General features: G+C 40.7%; 2 protein-coding genes across 3 annotated transcripts; one reads left to right on the top strand and one right to left on the bottom strand.

Moving 5' to 3' along the window:
* Window positions 1–1949: 1949 nt before the first annotated feature.
* LOC117378130 (uncharacterized) lies at window positions 1950–16611 on the bottom strand. The gene is made up of 7 exons (XM_033974671.2): window positions 16224–16611; window positions 15213–15470; window positions 14512–14676; window positions 13284–13462; window positions 9581–9824; window positions 4084–4219; window positions 1950–3182 (listed from the first exon to the last, which is right to left on the bottom strand). Exons 1-7 carry the CDS (start codon window positions 16410–16412, stop codon window positions 3004–3006), a joined length of 1350 nt encoding a protein of 449 aa, XP_033830562.1. The 5' UTR covers window positions 16413–16611; the 3' UTR covers window positions 1950–3003.
* Window positions 16612–16962: 351 nt separating this feature from the next.
* kctd6a (potassium channel tetramerization domain containing 6a) lies at window positions 16963–25768 on the top strand. Of its 2 annotated transcripts, XM_033974153.2 has the most exons (6): window positions 16963–17114; window positions 19090–19141; window positions 20250–20419; window positions 22350–22602; window positions 23745–23903; window positions 24168–25768. In XM_033974153.2, exons 2-6 carry the CDS (start codon window positions 19115–19117, stop codon window positions 24276–24278), a joined length of 720 nt encoding a protein of 239 aa, XP_033830044.1. In that variant the 5' UTR covers window positions 16963–17114; window positions 19090–19114; the 3' UTR covers window positions 24279–25768. The 2 variants fall into 2 exon arrangements, with proteins under 2 accessions (XP_033830044.1, XP_055081074.1); XM_055225099.1 differs by lacking the exon at window positions 16963–17114 and having other exon boundaries at window positions 19062–19141.
* Window positions 25769–26850: the final 1082 nt, after the last annotated feature.

Below are 26850 nucleotides of genomic sequence, written 5' to 3'. Positions count from 1 at the left end.
ATGACGAAATTCACAGAGAAATATATTCTGTTTTTGCATTTCTAGAAGGTCACTCTTCCCCTTCGCACAAACATCCTCCCAAGATGTTTCTGTTTTAGGGTTTCGCAAGTTCACAGTGACCTTCTTCCCGTGGGATCCTGCACTTTCAAAAGACATTTTCTGCAAGACTCAAGAACAAACATTAGTGCAGATTACATAGTTTACATAGTTGAATATAATGATTATAATAAAGAGTGAACATTACAGTACCTTTAAAATGAACAGTGAGATAACATAATATAACTTGAATATATATTTTGAATCAGGCAGTTTGCCATTTATTTAACAAAATAAAGGTGTATTTTTAGTTGTAAAATAAAAAGTATTGTGTAGGCAAGTGTGGCGATTGTTTACAGTGCCGTTGAATTACCTCTGCACATGTGATGGCCACGTGCTGCCCATGTCCAACAAGGAACTAAAATGATAAACTTAATCAAAATTGTTAAACTGTGGAAAATTTGGCAAGATATTTAGCCAGCTGTGACCAGTGTGGGGAAAAATTTCAAAACGTTTTTCATATTAATGTCACACGAAAATCTACCCTAGCAAAAGGCCTTATAGTTGTGACTTTTGTAAGAAAAGGTTCCAAAGACCTCACCGTGCATCATTAGATTCACACTAGAGAGTGATCATATGTATGTGAACAGCGTGGGATGGCGTTTAAGCAATCAGGTGCCTTAAAAGTCCACAAGAAAACTCACAATGAAGAGGAAGCAAAGAAGCCTTTTGAATGTGACCAGTGTAGGAAAAAATGTAAATCAATGTCTCAACTTCAGTCACACCACAACATCCATAGCAGGAAGAAACCATGGAACCAGGAATGTGGACAAACTTTTAAACGGAAACATGCCCTAAAAATGCACCAGATATACCACACTGGGGAAAACTCATAAGAATATGACCAGTGTGGCAGTGCATTTTGGTCAGCAAGCACGTTACAAATTCACAAACGTGTTCACAGTGAAGAGAGGCTGTACAAATGTGACCAGTGTGATCAATCCTTTAGAAATGCAGAGCACCTCTGTTCATTTCTGAATCCACAAAGGAGAAAAATATTACAGCTGTGACCAGTGTGAGAAGTTTGCAAATTGTCATGTTCTAAAAAAACTACAAGATAATCCACTCCGGAGAAAGACCTAGTTGTGATCGGTGCAAGAAAGCTTTTCATCAATTCTTCCCTCTATATGCATCGCCATGTTCACACAGGACAAAAAAACACGTTTCTGTGAAACATGGGGAAACACCTGGAACACCACACTGAGGGGAGCTCATACAGCTGTGACAAATGTGGAGAAAGCTTCAGAAAACTAGGTCAACTGAAGCTGCACAGTCAGTTACATACATACTAAAGGAGCTGCTAAGGCTGGATCCTAAAGCTAATTCTAAACCTAAAGTCAGGCTCAAAAAGCTGGAGCTCAGGCTTCATAGAGTCCAGACTATGGAACCAGTGTAAGTTCTGGAATACTGTCATTGCCTGTGTTTCAACTTCAGTATGCCTGTGCTAAAAAGTTTTGTGTGCTAGATAATGAGATTAAGTAAAGTTAAATGTCCAGCCTTTCCCTCAAGGTCCTGTACAAAGTTATTGCCTCTCCCATCCCAACATCTAAAGCTTAAGAGTTTTGGCAGCCGATGCAGGATCACCATATTGCTTAGACATTGACAATCCAGGTTCAGTTGTGATTGTAATCCCTTTTTTTAACCAACTATAGGAGCCCAAGCTACATTATGTTCCTTAAACTATGATTGTAGAATAATTAGTGAAGAAAGTGTAAGTAATATTTGTAGAGGTCCAATGTCTGTTTACGATAGTGTTTCGGTAGCATGATAAATTTTGTCCATTTACCTTGTATTTTGTTGCATTCTATGTAAAATTATTTGTAAATTATGAATAAATGAATTAAAAACTGGCAAAGAGTTTTGGTTTTTTTTAATTAATGAACACTTTATGATAATGAGGACTGTAAAGTTTACATTGCTGAAAATGAAACCACTCAATTTCCCAAAAACCTTTGGAGATTAACTTTACAGTGGTTAAGTTAAATCATTATTCAGGGCAAGTTACCATGTTGCAGTCGGAAGGTTGTTTCACAGAACTTAAAAACAAATTACATATTTCACAAAAAACAGCAAGATATGGGATAGTCATAGTTAACTACAATAATCTGCAAATCCTCTGGGATAATGTGCTTTAGAAAGCCTTTCAGAATAAGCATAAGCTTACACTGTAAAAAATGGGTGTGGTTACCCTTGGTAAACAAATTTTGGAATGGAGACAGTGGGAGGCAAAAGTGAAATGTAAGATAATGTGACTTCAATGGGAAAACTAGAATGAAAAATCAAGGTGGGTCTGCCAAATTAAATCTTCTTAGATACATGCGAGTGTTATCAGAAGCAGAGCCAATTTAAAAGAATTATATTTATGTAATAGGAGATTATGATAGACACCAAGCATTTTTGATGAAGAAAAAATACAAATTAATTAATTAACTAATTAGTTTAAAATAAAAAACACAACCACGAGTTGCCTCCATTTGAGAATTTTGAACATTCTGATGATCTTAAAGGGTCTATAGTCGGGGATCAGAGTGGGTGGTGTAATGTGGCTTAGGGTCGCAGAGGCAGCGAGTGGCTGTATTCCATCTCTTCTCTTCTTTTGCCCCGTTTGTGTGATTTTATTTTTCCAGTATACATTATTAATTGGTATTGATAAACTATTGAGTTTTTTGCCACCCTCAATTACATTACATTTTGCCTTGACAGAAAATAGATTAAACTTAATTTTCATTTTATGTGACTAGACCAGAATATGACAGAAATAGCCACCATATACCAGGACAAAATATCTGCAATCTGAATATAAAAAAGCAAAATTGACCACAAAATTAAACGCTCAGTTCTACCTCAATGATAGGCGGTTCAGGCTCTCAAAGAAATTGAGTCCAAAGTAAAATTCTGTGGGCATGGCTAAGGGTTGACATGTTCATGTAACAGACCCAACCGAACCACAACGACTCTGCCTTTTTTACTCTCGTCAGTCTCTTCCTCCTCTTTGCGATGTTTCGTTTTTTTCCTTGTTCTTTGTTTGGACTCCTCTTCATCATTTTCCTCTAGGTCCTCCTCAACATCATCCTCAGCTTCATCAACTAAAGATCCAAAGAGTTATATGTTAAAAAGGTGTAAATTTCAATCACTTTTTCACAAGCAACTTTATTTTCCCATTTCGATTGTTTTCAGATGATACAATGTGATGATGTCATGGTTTTCTTTATTGACAGATGACTGTGTTGCATGAATGCAACACAAAATGCAATAAACTAAAGCAGTCCTAAACTAGGACTGGACCAAGTCTAACCCAGGACTACATTTGATGTAATGTAAGAAATAAGAGCAGTCCTAAACTAGGACAAAACCACATCTAACCAAAGACTAAACAAAGTGTCCTTGACTGACCATAACAAGTGATACTGGTCTCAAGAGAAAGTCAGGGACTATTAATTAGCTAACTAACTTACCCAAAGATAACTGTAGTTTTGGAGACAACACAGATGCATGTCTAAGCTGATTCTGACCACACCCAACTTAAAAGTCTAAAATTATTTAGGAAAGTCCTGGTTGAAGCAACACTGCTATTGGGTGTTGTACTGAAGATGGAATCATCTCTACTGGCAAAACAATGAAAATCTAGTGGGAAAACATACATATAAATGATTTATTAATGTTCTATTATCAGAAAATGTTTTAAGTTTTGACCACAATATGGCAGACATTTGTGAACTTTGCAACATGAAAAATGAAATCTTCAACCACAATTACAAGGGGATTCAGCAGCCTTTGTAACTTTTGTGACCATTAAAATATTAGTTTTGCTTGAATTGTACTAAAATCATGCACAAATCTTCCTTACTCAACTTTATGCATTCTGAGCATCCTAAATATTCACTGCAATGAGTTCATAAGTGCTTTTTGTGCATCACTGTAACGCTTACAACAACTAGCATGCTAATGGTGCACTTCGCTTTAGATTTAGCCTGAGAAACCCAATACCTGTCAGTTCAGTCTCCGCTTGCTCAGTATCAGACTCGGCCTCCACCTCTTCGCTTCTCTCCTGCTCCTCCACATTTTGATGGGCTTTGAGCTGCTCCTGTTTCAGCCTCTGACCAAAGCGGCCGTTTGACAACAGCTACAAAAAACACAAACAAAAAAAACAAACAATAAACCGCTTTAGACCAAGAGTTAAGACAAGGTTAAGATAGAATAAGTCTAATGTTTTGTTTTGTTTAATGTGCCCAGATTGGACGATTTGGACCAGTGAGATATAATATCACCATGGCCACCTATGGTAACCCCCATCCAGTTCCAGCAACCATGTTTTGACAGTATTCAAGAACACAAACTAATATGGAACCTGGACTTTTTAATTAAGTTATTAACTTATATTTAAGTATAACGAGGAAATATACAAATGTCTACTCATCTTTTTAGATTTTTCCTATTATTATTATTTTTTTAATTTAATTTAATATTTTTATAGTAATAAGTAATAAGTGTGAAGCAGATCAAGGCCAGTTACGTTGCCCGGACTAGCGTTACCGGGGCCCCACCCTGGAGCCAGGCCTGGGGTGGGTGCTCGGCAGCGATCGCCTGGTGGCCGGGCCTTTCTCCATGGGGCCCAGAAGGAGCAACATGGGGCCCTACTCCCATGGACCCACCACTTGCGAGAGGAGCCATGAGGGGCGGGTGCAAAGAGATTTGGGCGGCAGTCGAAGACGGGGGCCTCAACGACTGGATCTTCGGACATGGAAACTGGCTCTGGGGACATGTAATGTCACCTCGCTGAGGGAAAGGAGCCTGAGCTTGTGCAAGAGGTTGAGCATTACCGGCTAGATATAGTCGGCCTCACCTCCACGCACAGCTTGGGCTCTGGAATCCAACTCCTTGAGAGGGGATGGACTCGGCATTTCTCTGGCGTTACCGCGGGGAGCGGCAGCGGGCTTGCTCAGCCACCATGTGTTGGAGTTCACTCCCCCGTGAACAAGAGGGTCATGTCCCTTCTCCTCCGGGTCGGGGACAGGTCTCTCACTGTTGTGTTGGCCTACGGGTCAAACAGCAGTGTAGAGTACCCGGCCTTCCTGGAGTCCCTGGGAGAGGTTCTAGACAGTGCCCCAACCGGGGACTCCGTTGTTCTCCTGGGGGACTTCAATGCCCATGTGGGTAATGACAGTGACACCTGGAGGAGCATGATTGGGAAGAATGGTCTCCCTGATCTAAACCAAACTTCTGCGGACTTCTGTGCTAATCAGTTTGTCCATAACAAACACCATGATCGAGCACAAGGGTGTCCATCAGTGCACGTGGCAGCAAAACACCCTAGGTCGATGATCGACTTTGTTGTCGTGTCATCTGATCTCCGGCCACGTGTCTTGGACACTCGGGTGGAGAGAGGGGCTGAGATGTCAAACGATCACCACCTGGTCGTGAGTTGGATCCACTGGCGGAAGCCGGGCAGAGAAGGAAGCCGGACAGATCTGGCAGGCCCAAGCGTATGGTGAGGGTCTGCTGGGAACGTCTGGTAGAGCCCTCTGTCAGGGGGTCTTCAACTCGCATCTCCGGGAGAGCTTCTCTCTGATCCCAGGGGAGGCTGGGGACATGGACTCCGAGTCGGCCATGTTCTTCAGCACGCTGTGGTTGTAAGGTCTACGGTGCTTGTCGTGGCGGCAACCCCCGAACCTGGTGATGGACACCGGAAGTAAGGGATGTTGTCAGGCTGAAGAAGGAGTCCTATCGAGCTTTGTTGGCTCATGAGACTCCTGAGGCAGTTGACGAGTACTGGAGGGTCAAGCGTTCCGTGGCTCGTGCGGTCGCAGAGGCAAAAACTCGGAGTTAGGTGTAATTCGGTGAGGCCATGGAGGAGGACTATCGGACGGCCTCAAAGAGGTAAACCGTCCGACACCTCAGGAGGGGGAAGCAGTGCTTCACCAACACTGTTTACAGTGTGGGCGGGGAGCTCAATCCTCAATCTCACCGTTATGTCTTCCGAGGAGGAAGCAGCAACTGGGGACCCGAAGGCGGACTCGTCCATCACCCTGGCTGAAGTCATCGAGGTGGTTGGCAAGCTCCTCGGTTGTAAAGCTCCACGGGTGGACGAGATCCGACATCCGAAGTCTCTGCATGATGTGGGGTTGACACGTCTTTGCAACATCGCGTGGCGGTCGGGGACGGTGTCACTGGATTGGCAGACTGGGGTACACCGTCCACCGTCTGTATAAGAAGGGGGGCCAGAGGGTGTGTTCCAATTACAGGGGAATCACACTCCTCAGCCTTCCCGGTAAGGTCTATTCCAGGGTACTGGAGAGGAGACTTTGACCGATAGTTGAACCTTGGATTCAGGAGGAGCAGTGTGGTTTTCGTCCCAGTCGTGGAACATTGGACCAGCTCTATACTCTCCATCAGGTCCTCAAGGGTTTATGGGAGTTTGCCCAACCAGTCCACATGTGTTTTGTGGATCTGGAGAAGGCATTCGACCGTGTCCCTCGTGGGGTGCTCTGGGAGTATGGGATCCGGGGCTCTTTGCTAAGTGCTGTCCGGTCCCTGTATGACAGGAGCAGGAGCTGTGTTCGCATTGTCGGCACTAAGTGAGACCAGTTCCCGGTGCACGTTGGACTCTGCCAGGGCTGCCCTTTGTCACCGGTTCTGTTCATTATATTTATGGACAGAATTTCTAGGCGCAGCCAGGGGCTGGAGGGGGTCTGGTTTGGGAACCACAGGATCTCATCTCTGCTGTTTGCAGATGATGTTGTCCTGATGTCTTCATCGAGCCAGGACCTGCAGCAGGCATTGGGGCGGTTTGCAGCTGAGTGTGAAGTGGCTGGGATGAGAATCAGCTCCTCCAAATCCATGGCCATGGTTCTCAACCGGAAATGGTGGCTTGCCCTCTCCGGGTGGGTGGTGAGTCTCTGCCTCAAGTGGAGGATCAAGTATCTTGGGGTCTTGTTCACGAGTGAGGGAAGGATGGAGCGTGAGATCAACAGGCGGATCGGTGCAGCGTCTGCAGTGATGCGGTCTCTGTATCGGTCCGTTGTGGTGAAGAAGGAGCTGAGCCGAAAGGCAAAGCTCTCGATTTACTCTTTCTCGACCCCGAAGAAAATGGATGGATGGATAATACGTGTGAAGTAAACATAATATTTATCAATGGCTGCGTTCAAATACTGTTTAAGAACACTGCACTGGTTTATATTTTATATCTGTATGTTAAAGTGAATGTTCATTTTAATAATTCATGGAGATAATAATAATAATAATAATAATACATTTTATTTGTTAGGCGCCTTTCAAGGCTCTCAAGGTCGCCGTACATACATACATACACAATACAAATTGAACGTAATGTTGAATGTAAAATGATTAAAAATACATTTAAAAACAAATATAGATTAAAAGACAGAGCAGTTATGGCCAGAGTGGTCAGGGTGAGAAGGCCTTTCTAAACAGATGAGTTTTGAGTTTAGATTTGAAGTGTGGTTGTGAGTGTGTGTTGCAGAGGTCATGGGGGGAGGGAGTTCCAGAGCTGGGGAGCAGAGCAGCTGAAGGTTCTGCTCCCCATAGTGACAAGACGGGCAGGAGGGACAGTGAGGTGCAGGGAAGAGGAGGAGCGGAGGGAGCGGGCAGGTGTGGAGATGTGAATGAGGTCAGACAGGTATGGAGGGGGCCAGGTTGTGAAGAGCTTTGTATGTGAGGAGTATGATTTTGTAGTGTATGCGGTGCGTGATGGGGAGCCAGTGGAGCTGTTGCAGGACAGGTGTGATGTGGTGATGGGAGGGTGTGTGTGTAATAATGCGGGCAGCTGAGTTTTGGACCAGTTGGAGTTTATGGAGTGATTTTTGTGGGAGTCCGAACAGAAGAGAATTGCAATAGTCTATACGGGAAGTGACCAGGCTATGGATGAGGATGGCAGTGGTGTGGGGTGAGTGAGGGACGGAGGCGGTGGATGTTTCTGAGGTGGAAATAGGCGGACCGGGTGATGTTGTTGATATGGGAGGTGAAGGAAAGTGTGCTGTCGAGGATGACACCCAGACTCTTTACCTGAGGGGAGGGGGAGATAGAGGAGCCATCAATGGATATGGAAAAAGGATTTATTTTGCTTAGGGTGGATTTGGTGCAGATGAGTAGGAGTTCTGTTTTATTGCCGTTAAGTTTGAGGGAGTTTGAGGTGAACCAGGTTTGTATTTCTGTGAGGCAGTCTGTCAGGGAGGAGGGTGGAAGTGTAGAGTTGGGTTTACTGGAAATGTAGAGCTGGGTGTCATCCGCGTAACAGTGAAAGTGAATGTGGTGTTTTCTAAAGATGGAACCAAGGGGGAGAAGACAGATTAGAAAGAGCAGAGGACCGAGGACAGAACCCTGAGGAACACCTGACGTGACAGGGAAGGGGTGTGAGGTGAATGACTTGAGCTGAATAAACTGAGAGCGATCTGAGAGGTAGGAGTGGAACCAGGAGTGGGGAGTACCAGAGACACCAATAGAGGAAAGTCTGTCAAGGAGGATGGAGTGTGAAATGGTGTCAAATTCTGCACTGAGATCTAGCAGGAGGAGGATGGAGAGTGAACCAGACTCAGCAGAGAGGAGGAGGTCGTTTGTGATTTTCAAAAGGGCAGTTTCAGTGCTATGGAGGGGACGGAAGCCAGATTGAAATTGTTCGTAGATGTTATTGGAGGAAAGATGAGTGTGGAGGTGGGCAGCAACAGTTTTCTCAAGGAGTTTGGAAATGAAGGGTAGGTTTGAAATGGGACGAAAGTTATTGAGGTCAGAGGGATCAGAACCGGGTTTTTTGAGTATCAGAGTGACGGCAGCAGTTTTGAGGGTGGAGGGAACAGTACCAGAGGTGAGAGAGGAGTGAATGATATTAGTTATGAGGGGGGACAGTACAGGGATGGAGATTTTGATGAGGACAGTAGGGAGAGGGTCTAGTTGACAGGTGGAGGATTTGGAGTTCCGAATGAAAGTAGAGATTTGGGTGACAGAGGGCAGGGTGAAAGAAGAAAGCAGGTGCATTGGGGAAGCGGAAGATGAAACAGGTGGGTTTGAAACAGAGGGGTTGAGTTGCTGATGAATCAGTTGAATTTTGGTGGTGAAGAAAGCAGCCAGGTTATTGCAAAATTCTGAGGAATAGAGGTGAGGTGGAAGTGAGTCCGGGGGTTTTGTGATCTGTGAGAGGAGTGAGAATAGTGTTTTTGAGTTAATAAGATAAGGTGCTGACAGATACAAACAGAGTTCTCTGCATTATTAGGACGACAAATATACAACTTCTGTGGTTAATTTTATGGCCCACTCATGGTGTGTGCTAGACTTGAACCTCAAACTAAACACCCTGCACCATGCACCCTACACACCCTGCTGATATTGTTGAAATATCAAGATGCAAAAAAATATTGAGATATTCATTAGTCAAGATACCAATATATTCACTATTTGGGCGGGGCGGAATAGTGAATATATTGGTTGACAATTATCAGGTTTTTTCACAGTTTTGAGGCATAACTTCACTCACCCTCCCACGTCTCCCCTGTAGTAGTCGCAGCAGTAGTAGCCTCACGGTGTCTTTGTTCTGACACAGGCCCAGAGCATTCAGAGAGTCCAGCCCTGACCCAGACACGCCCTGCAGTCTAAGCTCCGCCCCCAGCGATGCCTGCACAAAGTTGTTCTTGTAAACGTTTCGGGTGAAGAGCGGGATGGACAGTGCAGTCACGATGCGCCGGTCCAACAGTGCGCCAGCCTGCTCCTCTGTCAAGACACTAACAGAAACAAGAGGTGATATAAGGGAGGGAAATACAGTGGGGCGAAAAAGTATTTAGTCAGCCACCTATTGTTCAATTTCTCCCACTTAAAAAGATAAGAGGCCTGTAATTTTCATCATAGGTACACTTCAACTATGAGAGACAGAATGGGGGGGAATCCAGGAAATCACATTATAGGATTTTTATGAATTGGTAAATTCTTTGGTAAAATAAGTATTTGATCACCTACAAACCAGCAAGACTTCTGATTGTCACAGACCTATAATATCTTCTCTGTCCTCCACTCGTTACCTGTATTAATGTCACCTGTTTGAACTCGTTCGATTAGTATAAAAGACACCTGTCCACAACCTCAAACAGCCAGACTCCAAACCCCACTATGGCCAAGACCAAAGAGCTGTCAAAGGACACCAGAAACAAAAAGACTGAATCTGCAATAGGTAAGCAGCTTGGTGTAAAGAAATCAACTGTGGGAGCAATTATTAGAAAATGTAAGACATACAAGAGCACTGATAATTTCCCTCAGTCTGAGGCTCCACGCAAGATCTCACCCCATGGGGTCAAAATGATCACAACAACGGTGAGCAAAAATCCCAGAACCACATGGGGGGGACCTAGTGAATGACCTGCAGAGAGCTAGGACCAAAGTAACAAAGGCTACCATTAGTAACACACTACGCCACCAGGCACTCAAATCGTGCAGCGCCAGATGTGTCCCCCTGCTTAAGCCAGTACATGTCCAGGCCCATCTGAAGTTTGCTAGAGAGAATTTGGATGATCCAGAAGAGTGGGAGAATGTCAAATGGTCAGATGAAACAAAATAGAACTTTTTGGTAAAAACTCAACTTGTCGTGTTTGGAGGAGAAAGAAAGCCGAGTTGCATCCAAAGAACACCTTACCTACAGTGAAGCATGAGGGTGGAAACATCATGCTTTGGAGCTGTTTTTCTGCAAAGGGACCAGGATGTCTGATTCATGTAAAGGAAAAAATGAATGGAGCCATGTATCATGAGATTTTGAGTGAAAACCTCCTTCCATCAACAAGGGCACTGAAGATGAAACGTGACTGGGTCTTTCAGCATGAAAACGATCCCAAACACACCACCCGGGCAATAAAGGAGTTGCTTTGTATGAAGCATTTCAAGGTCTTGGAGTGGCCTAGCTAGTTTCCAGATTTCAACCCCATAGAAAATCTTTGGAGGGAGTTGAAAGACCGTGTTGCCAAACGGCAGCCCCAAAATATCACTGCTCTAGAAGAGATCTGCATGGAGGAATGGGCAAAACTATCAGCAACAGTGTGTGAAGTCTCTTGTAGAGACTTACAGAAAACGTTTGACCTATGTCATTGCCACCAAAGGGTACATAAAGTATTGAGATGAACTTCTGTTATTGACCAAATACTCATTTTCCACCATAGTTTGCAAATAAATTCTTTAAAAATTAGACAATGTGATTTTCTGTATTTTTTCCCCCTAATTACAGGCCTTTCTTATCGTTTTAAGTGAGAGATCTTGCACAATTGGTGGCTGACTAAATACTTTTTTGCCCCTCTGTATCAACTTGGTCAATTTAATTATAGATCTCATTATAACACTCAAACTAAGGGAAGATTTAAACAACTTAAGTGTATATGACAGGATAGACTACTCACCATTTCACTAAATGTAGTTAACATAATTTTACAACAAATCTTCCCTATTTTTTCAAAGTTTTTAAAAGTTTATTTTGGTGAAGTTTATCATTTTACTTCCTGGTTGGACTTGGGCAGTAGATATGACATACATAGAGGTAATACTGTAACTATTACCTAGCAACCATAATGTTAGACTAATCAAAATAAATGATAACACCTTTCGTTAGTTAAATTGAGGTTTATGTTGAAAATATGTTTCTTGCTTGTAAATTGCCCCTGCATTCTGGATGGAATTTTCGGTGTCGGTGACAAAGGTACAAAGGCAATCCATTTTAGAATCCAGCACTACTTCCTGGATTTTTGTACTTTTTTTTTTTTAACCAAATAAATGATGTAAAACTATGATAAACATTTACCATAGATACTATCCCGCCAAACCAAGTAATAATTAGAAAAATATGAAAACCTGTCATATGCACTTACAGTGGGGCAAAAGCGTATTTAGACAGCTACTAATTGTGCAAGTTATCCCAGGCCTGTAATTTTCATCATAGGTACACTTCAATCTTCAGTTTTTCCAAAGACTTTCCAAAGTGCTGTTGCTACTTTGGATCAGTATTTGGTCAGTAAGTTCATCTCAATACTTTTTTGGCAATGACAGAGGTCAAACGTTTCTGTAAGTCTCCACAAGGTTTTTACACACTGTTGCTGGTAGTTTGGCCCATTCCTCCATGCAGATCTATGGGATTGAGATCTGGAGACTTACTTACTTAGTTACTTTGGTTCCAGCTCTCTGCAGGTCATTCACTAGGTAGTTCTGGGATTTTTCACAGCCTGCCTGGTGCAGGTCTACAATTTTTTTTCTGGTGCCCTTTCACAGCTCTTTGGTCTTAGCCATAGTGGAGTTTGGAGTGTGACTGTTTGAGGTTGTGGACAGGTGTCTTTTATACTAACGAACACTAACGAAGTTACAGGTCTGTGAGAGCCAGAAATTTTGCTTGTTTGTAGGTGACCAAATACTTATTTTACCAAGGAATTTACCAATTAATTCATTAAAAATCCTACAATGTGATATCCTGGATTCATTCCCCATTCTGTCTCTCATAGTTGAAGTGTACCTATGATGAAAATTACAGGCCTCTCTCATCTTTTTAAGTGGGAGGACTTGCACAATTGGTGGCTGACTATAAATAATTTCTGCCCCACTGTAAATAGGTAGCATTCATGTAATTGCAAACCAGAATCCCTATAGTCTAAAACAGAGTATGAGGACAGGTCAGAATTTATGGTGGAATTTACGGTATTACTGTCAGATTGCAGATTTATTGACCTGGTTTATGGTTAATATATCTGCAATTACTGGGCCTATCCGCATGAAACAAAAATTGGCATAAAGTTCAACATGTTCCCTGTCAACACAAATAAACAGAAGGGAACTTATATTTTAAAAATAGCTGCAGAATGTGTTGTCATTACTCAACCCCAAAGATCTTTGTTATTGTAACATGTGAGCTACTGTGTCCAAGTAATTTCCCTTGTGGCTCAATAGCTTGTCTAAGTTATTGTCAGTAGCTGAAATTACTTAAAACCATAAGATGAATATGGCAGGTTTGTGAACCAAATCCCAAACAATAATGATAAAGTTCAACATTTGTAAATCATAAATTAAACAATTTAAATTAAATTAAACTAATTAAACTAAGTACTATCAAAAAGAGTGTAGTATCTATATAGGCCCCTGCCCTCCATCTGAAATTATGAAAGTCTAGAATGTGAACATGACTTATTGACCCACAGTTTTGATTAATAAACAACAAAACTCACTGGCTGCTCTTGGCAATGGCAACTGCATCTGGAAACATGGCTCTGATGCAGTGTGTGACGAGGGGGGCTTTCTCCTGAGCCCAGTTCAAACAGCGTCGCCATGGAAACATCGACATCGGCTTTGAGCTCGCAACCTTCTGATGGAACGGACTGCCGTGCTGCCGAGACAGCTCCTTCATCTGGAGGGAGGGGGAACAGCACAGCATGTCTTAAATTCAGATGGATGCTGATTAATAGATTCTGTTCTTATTAGTAAAATATTGCAATGATTCAAAGCAAATGTATTAAAGGATTTTATTAGAATGTATAAACTATTACAAATAACATCAGTATCAGTGTTTTTTAGATACTAAAATGTGATGATGTCATACTCCCAGACAGAGGCAAGAGGCACCTTTGACTACTTGAATACATTGCATTTTCCCATGATTAGTTTTATTAGTGAGTATGCCCAAGACCTTATGACAAAATTCAGTATTTTAACAATATTCATTTTAGCTGCCTACATCTGCATTACTAGTATTACAGACTATGTTTGTAGAGGTTTTAATACAAAATAAATCCCAATGGGGAAGCTGGAATTTGGTTGTTTGCAGAGGACATTACAAAGACCTAAATAATGGATGCTTTCAAGTATTGCTACTTGTGACCCTTAAAATAACATTTATTCTTATTTTATTCAAGCCCTGATGCAAACTAAAGTTGTCAAAAGAATTGAAAATCAGATAAATCCATACTAAAACTAGATAGTTATTTGAGCAGGTATCAATACTAAATTTACCAATTCACTTTCTATTGAAAAAACGTCACCCCTCTCTCAGTAACTGCTGCTGTCAGGCTTGTCATTTTGGTCTTAAAATGTTTTTGGTCTTAAAACGCTCTACATAACCCTGAGGTTTATATTTTGCTATTTTGTCCATAAATCAAGATATGAACATGAACAGACAACTCAGGTATAAGACCAGGCCGATACAAGACCACATTGTTATACATAAGAAAGTACTATGATTTAATGTTGAAAATTATATTCTATGGTCTAAATAATGATGATAGTAATGTTTTTATTATCATTATGGTAACGGAATCGGTATTGAGTATCAAGCCTATTCCTTAGTGTCAAAATCAAGTTTGAAATTTTAGTATTGTGACAATACTAGACCAAACATTCTTAACTGGGGAGCTTTTTTTTCAAACCTCCCATATGAGCTATATATTAAACTGGCCTCACTTCTAGTTTGAGTTGTTTGCTGATGAAGTCCATCATGGGTTTTCTGGCTCCTCTGGCAGACCACAGGACTCTGAAGGCAGATTTATAACGTGATTGACTGACCAACATGGCTGCTCTCGACTTCTTCCCAAAGCGCTTTTCTTTAGGTCGGGACTTGGGCTCCATCTGCAACACAGTAGAGAAGCGCATTTTTTACTGCTCGGTATGTGAAATTGTTAAAATTGTGTTGAAAGAGGTTACATTGTAATAGACACAAATGCTGCCATAGCGTAAAAGGTACAGTATCAGGTTCTATCAGTTGTGAAAAGTGTGCTTTTAAAATAACTGTATGTAAAAAAAATTTATTTTAAATTCCATACGCATGACGCATCTGTGACAAACCATGACCCAACATGTTCAAATCAAATATAGATTTTACTGGTAACAACTGTAATCCCGATTTATTCTTAATTACAAAAACATTGCATATGATGGCCAAGTTATTACAATTTCAAGAGCCTCACGTGAGTCTCTCATTTGGTTTGTGAGTTTGAATCCAGTTGGTTTAAATTCTCTCTGATATGACATATAAGTTATGGGGTCATGAGATCATGTTTATGAAATTTTAAATCAAAATCTTTCATACAGTTTCAAAATAAAGAAGTATGAAAAATGATATCCATCAACAGCATGAGCGACTAAGCAGCCAGAAGGATTGGCACCTGTGGTGTGTGCACTGGTCTGATCCACAGAGTCCTCTTGCCGCACTGCCTCTTCCTGTATTTGCTGCGTATGAGCTGGGCACAGGTCTCACAAAGGAAGCTGGACTCCTGGAGCTGCTCTGCAGCCTGAGGGAAGGTCCAGCGAGCCGTCTCCAGGTTGGTGAAGGTGCAGAGGGCTCGGCGGTTAAAGCTCCGCCCCTGACGCTCAAACTTTACCCGACACCCACTGCAGCGCTCATCCTCCGGGCGGGATGACATCTAGGCAATGAGAGAAAAGATATTTAGAGGATAATTTAAAAATCAATACATTTAAGTTTAAAGTACTTTTCATTAACTGTGACTGATAGGGTGAAAAGAGTTTTCCCACAATACAAGACACAAGATTTCATCTTGGAATATTGAATGATTTTCTAACAAGGATTGTGATTAAATTTGTGGTTCATAATTTATGTCTCTTTAAAGTTCCTATTTTAAACATGTCCAGAATAACTGACAAATTGTAACCATGGTTCTCAAAGCAAATCAGAACATGACGATGGGTCACTTTTTAAAAAGTTATTTCCAATACCCTTATTTTTATTATTAGATTGGTCTTGTGTAGACAAAGTAAACAGTACCACATTTCTCTGTCTAACGATTTCTATTCTTCTATTTGCATTTTGGAGTAATACGTGCTTGGTAACTTAGTTTGTTGCTCCTTACAGCCACAGAATTGTTTGCAAAGGCTGCAGACACTTGACCATCAAAAATGACCTAGGGCTGAAATGATTTGGGATATTTAATTGCGATTTTCCGGACAAACATTGCAAACATTTATATGTATATATGAACTGCTAAACTAATAAATGAAAGCCATGCATTTCTACATGTCTGTAGAGGCCTAAGGTCTAACTAGTTCACAGCCTTAGACAGAATATGTTGTTGTATGCAAATTACAATTTTTTGCTATTTGCTAATTGCGATATCGATTCGACTGCGATATATTTTGCAACCCAAACCCAAATCTCTAACCTGTGTGAAGTTCGGCCTTCTCTTCCCTCTTCTCTTCGCTCCGCTCTGTGACCCTTCTCCGGGGCAGACTACCTCAGCACCGACCGCAGGAGCACAGTCAGCGGTGGGGGAGACCACCACCTCCCCCGGCGCGGCTTGGTCCCACTCTCCGGGAGCCACCGCTATAGTCCCACTGCTGTCGGTCTCCATAATCACAAGGAGTGCATCGCTCTTTGCCAAGTTAACAAGCCATAAAACTACACAAAAGAGGGTTAAGATCCGGAGATTTAAGTGACTCCAGCGTGGGCGCACTCAAATGTGAATAATTTAAGAAAAAGCTTATGAATGAAAGCCTATAACAAGAAAGTGCAAAAATGTGTCCAAAAGGAAGTGGAAACTGGATAAGCACAGGAGTTTACCAGCAGATTGAGATGGTGCCCTCTTGCCGCGGGAGGACACATATGCACGGTCACTGGAGGAGAGTGCTGTCACCGCATAGACATCGAGTTTGAGTACATGAAATAACCTAACATCACTAAACTACATTTTCCAATAGTTACAATGTGTTTTTAATGTCGCTATTCGTATAAAATGTTGCAAAAGTAAAAGGTGTATTATTATTAATTTATTTATTTATTTCATGTCTATGTTCAACACAAACTAAAATATTGAAAGTCCCGTAAAATCCCAATTCAATCATTCAATTTTCAAAACCACACATACTCAGCACATTTCTTTTACAGTCGTAGTGCTTTTATTTTGGTGAAACCGGAAGTGTGGTTTCTTCAAACGCTTAGCTTGTTGTTGTAGATGTAAACATTGATGCAAATGAACTTGAACCCCGATTTTCCTATTGTTTTGGTATTTGCTCCAGTCACCGAGGGAATAACAGCTCAAATGGCGCGGTTGTAGGTAAGATTTGATCCTATTTCACTGTTCCGTGGGTTTAATTGGTTAGCTACACATGTTAGCCTGGTTGAAGCTAACATCACAGCTGCCTGATACATCAACAAAAAAAAATCTGCATTTGAATGTTTAGTCTTGTTTTTGTGTTAATTATGTCTAATGGGATTCTTGGTTAGTTCTGGATTAATCACGTTATTATTTTTGTAAAATAATAAATTTAGTTTGATAATTTTTGCAGCTTTCACACACTTATATTCTTATACATAAACCACATAAAACATTTTAGTAGGTGTTAGGATTGTGCTAATTTCATCAAATGCGTGGCATTCTTTATTATTTATATCAACTGCACAGTTTGTAATTGCACTGTTAAATTAAGTCAGATGTATCCAAATTGAGAGGAGTGAATACATGGTAAAGTGGAGAGAGAAAAGGATACCAGCTTGTTTCCATGGAGATGTTTTTGCTGCTTAAAATGTGCCACAGTAAGGAATTACTCTTATACAATCAGGCCAAGTTACAGTTCAGATCTGCGGAGAGGGGAGCCTGCACATATTAATGATGTTTTTCAAGGTGAAACATTTCAGGCAAAATAACATCTGGAGACAAGTTGGCAAACCCACCACCAGAAAAGTTAGAGGCTGTGAGATTGTTGATTGTTAGATGTTGGTACATTTTTTAATCTTGTACAGTTTTATTTTCGTGTTGATATTTATAGGGCCATATATTGGGTGTCGTTAGACCTTGTGGAAGCTAAAGGTCTTGTTTTTGTGTGAGTGTCTGGACCTCTGTGATAAGGGGGTGATACCTGCTTAAACTGGGACATCAAAGTTGTCTTTTCTGCATGTTATTACTTACAGAGATGGACAATGTTTCCACGCTAATATTATTATCAGCAATATGTTTTTTATACCCGATATATCTGATATTTAAGGCCAGCGCTATTTTTTAACCCTCTCCTGTGTACCCGTGTTTTTCTTCAGTGTATCAAATCTCAACAGACGAGTGAATTAAAATTTAAATAGAAGAGTAATAAAGCCAGAGGACTGTTTCAATGCAATCATAAAAAATACAACAAATCTATTGACTTTGTTATTAATTGTAAATATCAATATCAAGTATCTGCAAATATTGGTTATCTACTATAATAGCAGGACAGATATTTTAGAGATGGGTTATATATTGGTTCTGGTATTGGCCGATGTCGATATGTGATAGAGATGTTCAGTACCGATAATTTTTAGCATTGCCCCATTCTCTGCGTGTCCTTTTTGAACAGACTAATGACTAAAAATGGAAATACAAGAGAGTAGTAGTATATAACTGTATGTTTACACAAATATCTAACAAATTATTTTATAATCCAGTAAAATACATTTTTGCCAAACTGTAAAGTTTATTTGTGATCATTACTTAACTTAAGATAAATTTATGGGCCTCGCTATGGATTTTTAAAGCAAAATATTGATATTGGCAAATACAGGTTATTAGCCACAGCAGCAGGCAAAATATCGGATATTGGTATCGGCTCAGAAAATCCATGTCGGTCCATCCCTAAAATATTTAAAATTGGTATTGACAAAAATGTGGTCTTTGCTTGTTAGAAAAATTGTTATTCAGATATTTTTCCCAAATCGTTCAGCCCTACTGTGACCTAACTAAATCTTGATTATATAAAAAAAAAATTTCAATCACCAATGCTGTTAGATTAGAATCATGCTGTTTATAGTCACCAAAATTACCTTAAAATGAATCATGGTTGTTAGTATCAGAGGACGTCATTGTTTTAAGCTCTGTAACAAACTGCAATTTCCCGCCGCAAGATTAATTTACATGTACTGGTTCGTTGTTGGTTGGTCTCAAAGCCTGTGACGCCATGGCAACTGTACGCCATCATCCTCCTGTCTCCATGGCAACCGCCTCCCCCACGGTCTCCACGGTAACCGCCTCTCACGCCTCTCTGGTCCTGGTCTCGTTTCAGGTCGTTGGGGATTCGACACTCGGCAATGGAGAACGGGGGTCTGGGACACATGGTGCGAATGCATTTATTTAGCTGTTTTCTAAAATATAGCAGTTTTTTTACAGTTTATCTCCACAATCAGAACAAAGGAACACCAATTAAACTAACCCCCGAGTGTACTTGTAAAAATATAGAACAAACCAGAATTTTGTGCTACGTACCTAGACATTCACCAGAGCCAATGTTTGAGAAACATTTGACCAATTAGAGACTCAAAACTTACCATTAGCCCCGCCCCATTCAGGATACACATTTTTTATAGGTCATGTGAGACTGATTTACTCATGTGCTTATAAATAACTCTCCTCTAACTCATCTCATCTCACAGCTAACATCATGTTCTCGGTTCTTTCACTACATCCATCCATTCCTCTTTGGTCTTCCTCTAGACCACTGGCAGCTCAAACCTCAGCATCCTTCTATTCATCACTGTCCCTCCTTAAATTTGTCCAAACCATTTCAATCTGGAAACTATCATCAAAACATTAAATATTCTCAATTCTAATCCTATCGATCTGCTGCTTTTCCTCCTGTCTGTGTTGTCTATTGATCTTTTGGGATGTTAAGACACACCAATGTTGCGATGTCATCTATAATGGAGCTCAACAGTCCCACCCATTTCAAAGTCCACTGTGATTCTTGAAGTGAATTTCCAATACACTTTTCCCATAAACTTGAGTTTAAAGGTAACAGAGTTCAGATAAAATCAGCCCTGAGCAAGATTTCAACCTTTTTTTTCCAAAATGAAATGAGGATGAATGGGAAAAAAAACTGTTGAGCTCCATAGGGCTGCAATGACCACTATTAAAATATTGAACATTCAATTCAATCTCTTGACAATACAGACACTAAAACACATGTCAAAACATATTTAGCATAAAGACAGTAGCATTTCTGAACAAGGTCACCTTTCTACAGATCTGACCTGCCCTGGTGGAGTCACGAGCTTGTCTATGGGAAAAAGATAAGTAGTAAAGCCAAAAATTTGAGGGAACAGCATAGTAATAGCATCAACATGAAGACAAACAGGTGGTGAACCCTCCCCCAGAAAAGTTACACAGAAATAATGTTAGTTGCAGTCCTATTCTCTGGACACTCACCACAGTACCCTGTTTCTCCAGAGGGGAGAGTGTGTGTCTCTCAATGTTGGTGGCTGCGTGTACCGCACTTCTTTGTCCACACTGCGGCGCTATCCAGACTCCATGTTGGGAGCCATGTTCAGAGGAGACCTGCCCACCGTGAAGGACGCACAGGGGAACTACTTTATTGACCGCGACGGGACTCTGTTCAGGTCAGGACATTAAAAGGACTAGGTTGTCAGTTGAGGTTAGTATTGGAGGGGTGGGTGATATTTCCAAATCATCAGCATAGTGGTTGAGTGGATAACTCTGTTAATCTCTGTAAAATCCTCCAATGGAATGGTTTAAACTGGAGGTGAGGTGACTGGATGAATATTCAGGGGATAAAGAATAGAAAAGCACCAGATTGCATCAGCTGCAGGCTCTTTAAGTCCTGCGCAGATAAACTGTGTGAAGATATGGAGCATATCTTCAACATGAGAATGGTGCCACAGCTGTGGAAGACCTGGAGGAAGAACTCATTGTGGACAAAATATTGTGGATAAAAACACTACAGTTGAATTTGGAGCACAGTTTGGAATTGAAATCAATAAACTAAAATGAAATGACTAAAAATTAATTTCCTCAATATTCAGAGAGTCAATTAACTTTCCGGATTATAAATCGGACCAGAGTATAAATCCCACCAGCGAATAAGTGTGTAATAATGAACATTATTAAACAATTCGCACTGGTTCGCAGTCGGATTTTTTGGGGAAATTTATGTTACAAAATCTGGCTGAATAGCAGTACAGCACACTAACGTAACACATAGACAACGAACTGAATATGTGTCTGGTATGTTAACGTAAGATATTAACAGTTACTATATTAACAGTAACTTATGCTAATGTAACATATGCCGGTTTATCCACAAGCATGAGAGACATGAGAGTTCTTTTCACTGATGTTTACTGTGGTCTTACTTCTTCATCACTGTTCACACCATAGAACTAGCAAACACATAAAATATAACATAACTCTGGCTCATATTACATATACACATAAAATTGCACATGAACGCATGGAAAATATACATACCATTTTACCACTTTATATTTTATTTTTCAGTTGTTTCTTAACTAGTGCTCTGTCAGGTAAGACTATGCATTAGTGTTAAAAAAAAGGCTGAACCGGAACAGGAAGTAGTTTTCGTGACCTTAAACTACACTTACTTACTAAACATTTACAATATTGTTCCAAATGAAAAATAATCACCTTTATGGTCTTATAAATGAAGAAATAAATAAATAAGGGGAAATTAAATATGAATTTTTTTTATTTTTTTTTAATGAGTCAAGTACATTTTCTTACAGGTATTACAAACACACCATCGCCATCTATAGGCCAAACAAGTGAACTGTAACATGTATAATCATTTATATAGCCACACAGGTAGATGAAGCACCGCTTCCATTTGGCTGTCATCAGACTCAGCAGAATAGGATTTTCTTTTAGAGGGCATTTTTGTTTAGTCTTTCTCAGATGTCTTTTAAATGACCGTAATGTCGAAATTTTACATTTTCAGTGGTACAGGAGTAGACTATTCAAGGGCACTAGAATGCCCTTGAATAGTTCTCAGTGTGACAATAACAAAGATGTGAAATTATATTTAATTTTAATAATTTCATATATAAATCACATCTGAGTATAAGTCATACCCCTGGCCAAACTATGAAAAAAAATGTGACTTATAGTCTGGAAAATATGGTAGTATGATTGTCTCCTTACTGTCTATAATTGAAGCCAAAAATTCAATCAAATCTCCCAGTCCAACTGACTTGCCCCTTTTAAAAAATGAGTTGCCCCAAAACAAATAATACAACAAAAGAACAAATAAAATTACCCTTTTCTTTCATAGTCAGAGGTTTTGTCTTTTCCAGTCTAACAACTACACGTTCTAATATAAGGATGTGCCTGAAACAAAAAAGGCCAAGTTGAACCCAAGGTTTAAACTTCAGCCAAACCAGGTCCAAATGTGCATAAAACACTAGTAGACCTGCAGGAGAACTTGTGTCCCACAGTTTGAGAACCACAGCTCTTGTACTCATAACTCCAGCAAACTTGTCTGACATTGAATCCTCACATTTCTGCTTTTGTCAGGTATGTCTTAAACTTCCTGCGCACCTCAGAGCTCACTCTTCCCTATGACTTCAAAGAGACAGAGCTGCTGAGGAAAGAGGCGGACTTCTACCAGATCGAGCCCCTACTGCAGTGTCTGGGAGACCCCAAGCCTTCACCGCTGTATCCCACCAATTCGTACGAAGAAGTGGTGGAGTTGTCTAGTACCAGGAAGCTGTCCAAATACTCTAACCCTGTGGCAGTCATCATCACACAGCTAACAGTCACAACCAAGGTCTGAACACAATTTGGTTATTATACATTGACAAGTATTTATTAAAGCTGCATTACTCACCTTTTTATCTTGTAAATGATCCAATTTAGTTTTATTTCCCCCTATAAGTGTATTGTAAAAGTAGTGCTTTATGAAAAAATCAGACTGGCGTGTGCTGTAAAATAATCTATTGAATGCAAACCAATAAGCTTTGGGATGAGAGCTGATTGGTGGTGCGTTAGCAGCCCACTCTGCTTCACTTCCTTGTCTGAAAAAAGTATTGTAGAGCTGTGCATAAGCCCAAAACATAAGTGAATGCTAGCAATATGCCATAGGGTTTGTGAGGTCAGACAAAAAAAATGCACACCAAAATCTGGTTGTAGTCTAATTTCTGGACCTTTACGATTACTTAAATGACATGTAAACTGCAAAGTAATCAAAGGGTCCATGATCAGAAATGGATTAGATGATTTGGCTTTTGACATGTCATCCATACATTTTCTTCCGCTTAGCCGGAACTGGGTTGCAGGGGCAACAGTCTAAGCATGGACTCCCAGACTTTCTTCACATGGACGCGTCCTCCAGCTCCTCCAGTGGGACCCCAAGGCATTCCTAGCGCAGCTGAGAGACATAGTCCCTCCAGTGTGTCCTGGGTCTTCCCCAGGGCCTCCTTCCGTTGGTACATGCCTGGAACACCTCCCCAGGCAGGCGTCCGGAACAGACGATGCCCGAGCCACCTCAGCTGGCTCCTTTGGACGTGAAGGAGCAGAGGCTCTACTCCGAGTTCCTCTCGTGTGACCAAGCTCCTCATCCTATCTCTAACGGAGCGGCCAGCCACCCTGCGGAGAAAACTCATTTACGACGCTTGTATCTGCAATCTTGTCCTTTCAGTCAGGGACTTCCTTAAAAGCGCAAATCATCTCACCTGTTGTAGTTCCAACCAAGTCAGTTCTTTCTGGTCATATTGTATTAAAATAAAGCTCAGATTAAAGTCTAACCTGCACATAGAGGAGTGCCTCAAGTTAGCATCATGTTGATGACATTAGCTGCACAGTATCCATTGGCCTATAGAATGTTGTGATGTCTTCTGAAACCCTACGTACACCTTACTTATGATGGTCCATGGATTTTCTGTGTTTCTGTTTACCTGTGTCTCTCTGCAGGTGCAGAGTGTGCTGGGAGCCATCTCAAACAGCTTCACAAAGTGGAACAAACACATGATGGACACCAGGGATTACCAGGTCTCTTTTACCTTTGGACCTTGTGACCATCAACAGGAAGTCAGCCTGAGAGTCCACCTGCTCGAGTTCATCTCCAAAGCTGTACGCATCAGTTCTTCATGGTTATTCTTACCAAACTTCAAGTGCAAGATTTCCATTGAAGTGCTTATATAAAAAAGCAAGAGATTTGGACTTTGGCCCGATTGACAAAGGGTTCCTCAAGTGAGGATTCCCAAGAGTCCCAACTGATCATTTCTATGAGTCACTAGAACCAAGAAATAATATTACAATCTGTATTATGTCATGACATCCTGTTATGTCATCTGGAATCCAACTATAACCTTGTTTATTTTTGTTCTGTTTCAGGGATTTACGATACGCAACACTCGAGTCCACCACATGAGTGAACGAGCCAACGAAAACACAGTGGAACATCACTGGACATTCTGTCGACGCGCTCAAAAAGTCCACGAATAGCAAACAGAAAACGTATATTTACCGAGACTGAACAGGTGGAAATGCAGTGGAATGAGTAGTTTAAGTTAGTATTAGCTTCATTTAGATATTTAGATATGTGCTTTCATCAGGACAGCCTTTCATCCAAGACTGAAGCATATGCCACATCATTGAAGTATAGGCATAAAAGGACTGAACCTCGATGCATCTCATAGAACACTGAAATTAAGAGGGTTTTTTTTTTTTGCTTTTTGTGTAAATTCCTGTTTGGTTTTCTTCTTGTATGTTCCTTGTAAAATCTAAGGGCAGTTAATATTTTGACCACAGTTGAATACGTTTTGACCAGCGAAGTTAATTTTCTTTTTTCACCAGACATCATCACATCACTAAACCTCCTATAGTCAGTATAATACCTCAACTCATATAACCACTGCTACACGATCACCAAAAAGGTTTACAAACAGGAATTTATCTGTTTGTTTGTTTTTTCAGGGTCATAGTATTCTTTGATGAAAAATATTCAGTAGGCTAATCCTGCTGACTTGATGTGAATGGCTAAACCTTCTACACTTCCTTGACTAAAGACAGCTTCAATGGCCAATTGCATTAAGAACTTCATGATATTGAATAGAGGTTTCACAATTACATTGAGCTGAAAAGATGTCAGATTTGAATTTTCAAACTCATGAAACTCTGTTTAATAACTCTGAATTTACATCTAGAGCTTTAGCAAACATCATGTAGGCAAAGCATATTTTAAAAGCATACATTTATACAAGAGATGTCTGAGCTGCCCCTGCTACACCTTCTCACGGTTTCTTTAAAACAGACCAAACTGCAGGAAGAATCTGAGGAAACCTAGGTATAAACCTAGGCCGTCAAATTTTCAGGTATTGCACGTCATGCCTTATCCTTTCTTTCTCTTCCTTGTAATACAGTTGTCCCTCAGTATAATGTCATTCATCTTTTGCGGCCTCGCTATTTTGCAGATTTTTTAGTGCAATTTTACATGCTTTTTTTTTTTACAGTGTATGAACGCGCATTGTGTTCTGCGTCCTGATTAGCTAAGGAACTGAAGACCTTTGTCAATCAGTCTCATACGTGCCATGTCTCCTGTACACTACAGAATGCATTCAGCTTGCCAAATTTCTATAAATATTCGATTGCTAGCAGTGTAACTCTGAAGTGCCGTATGTTTGCAAATTTTCTCCCTAACAAAACCCACAATGTCGATGAAAGGTTCTGCACCAACAAAAGCGCCTACAAAGGTTTGAACTTTGAGAGTCCTTAAACGAGAGAGAAATGTGAGAAAATGTTACTGCCTGTCTTAGAAAAGTGTATAAAGTGTGTGGTGAGGGGTTTTACAGACTTAAAACATATAATAATTGTAAAAAATAAAGCTGATGACTTTGTGGATTTCACCTATTGCTGGTTATTTTTAGAACATAACCCCTGTGATAAACGAGGGACCACTGTATTAATGTTTGATATTAAAATATATACACACGTGGACAAAATTGTTGGTACCCTTCCTTTAATGAAAGAAAAACTCACAATGGTCACAGAAATAACTTGAATCTGACAAAAGTAATAATAAATAAAGATTCTATGAAATTTAACCAATGAAAGTCAGACATTGCTTTTCAACCATGCTTCAACAGAATTATTTAAAAAAATAAACTCATGAAACACGCCTGGACAAAAATGATGGTACCCTTAACTTAATATTTTGTTGCACAACCTTTTGAGGCAATCAACAATTCCTGTAACTGTCAATGAGACTTCTGCACCTCTCAGCAGGTATTTTGGCCCACTCCTCATGAGCAAACTGCTCCAGTTGTCTCAGGTTTGAAGGGTGCTTTTTCCAGAGGGCATGTTTCAGCTCCTTCCAAAGATGCTCAATAGGATTTAGGTCAGGGCTCATAGAAGGCCACTTTAGAATAGTCCTGTGTTTTACTCTTAGCCATTCTTGGGTGTTTTAGCTGTGTGTTTTGGCTCATTGTCCTGTTGCAAGACCCATGGCCTGCGACTGAGACCAAGCTTGCTGCCACTGGCCAGCACATTTCTCTCTAGAATCCCTTGATATTCTTGAGATTTCATTGTACCCTGCACAGATTCAAGACACCCAGAATATCACAGAGCCTCCTCCATGTTTCACAGTAGGGACAGTGTTCTTTTCTTGATATGCTTCATTTTTCTGTTTGTGAACATAGAGCTGATGTGCCTTGGCAAAAAGTTCAATTTTTGTCTCATCTGCTTGTCAAGATGTAGTTTGGCAAATTCCAATCTGTCTTTTTCATGATTTGTTTTTCACAATGGTGTCCTCCTTGGTCGTCTCCCATTAAGTCCACTTTGACTCAAACAACGACAGATGGTACGATCTGAAACTGATGTTCCTTGAGCTTGAAGTTCACCTTTAATCTCTTTAGAAGTTTTTCTGGGCTTTTTTGTTACCATTCGTATTATCCGTCTCTTTGATTTGTCAAGTCCAGGAAGGTTGGCTACAGTCCCGTGGATCTTAAATTTCTGAATAATATGTGCAACTGTAGTCACAGGAACATCAAGCTGCTTGGAGATGGTCTTATAGCCTTTA

The sequence above is a fragment of the Periophthalmus magnuspinnatus genome, chromosome 10, assembly GCF_009829125.3.
Source record: "Periophthalmus magnuspinnatus isolate fPerMag1 chromosome 10, fPerMag1.2.pri, whole genome shotgun sequence".
In the NCBI taxonomy this organism is placed as follows: domain Eukaryota; kingdom Metazoa; phylum Chordata; class Actinopteri; order Gobiiformes; family Gobiidae; genus Periophthalmus; species Periophthalmus magnuspinnatus.
This window is presented reverse-complemented; position numbering and strand designations above follow the sequence as displayed.

Bases quoted from the DNA above. Each gene is read 5' to 3' on its own strand.
- LOC117378130 (XM_033974671.2), bottom strand. From the start codon at position 16,412: ATGGAGACCGACAGCAGTGGGACTATAGCGGTGGCTCCCGGAGAGTGG. The intron at 9,825-13,283 runs GTGAGTTTTGTT...TGTTTCTGTTAG, and splicing joins GCCATTGCCAAGAGCAGCCA to TGTCTTGACAGAGGAGCAGG. The intron at 3,183-4,083 runs GTATTGGGTTTC...TTGGATCTTTAG, and splicing joins AGCGGAGACTGAACTGACAG to TTGATGAAGCTGAGGATGAT.
- kctd6a (XM_033974153.2), top strand. From the start codon at position 19,115: ATGGAGAACGGGGGTCTGGGACACATG. The intron at 22,603-23,744 runs GTCTGAACACAA...GTCTCTCTGCAG, and splicing joins AGCTAACAGTCACAACCAAG to GTGCAGAGTGTGCTGGGAGC. The intron at 23,904-24,167 runs GTACGCATCAGT...GTTCTGTTTCAG, and splicing joins TCGAGTTCATCTCCAAAGCT to GGATTTACGATACGCAACAC.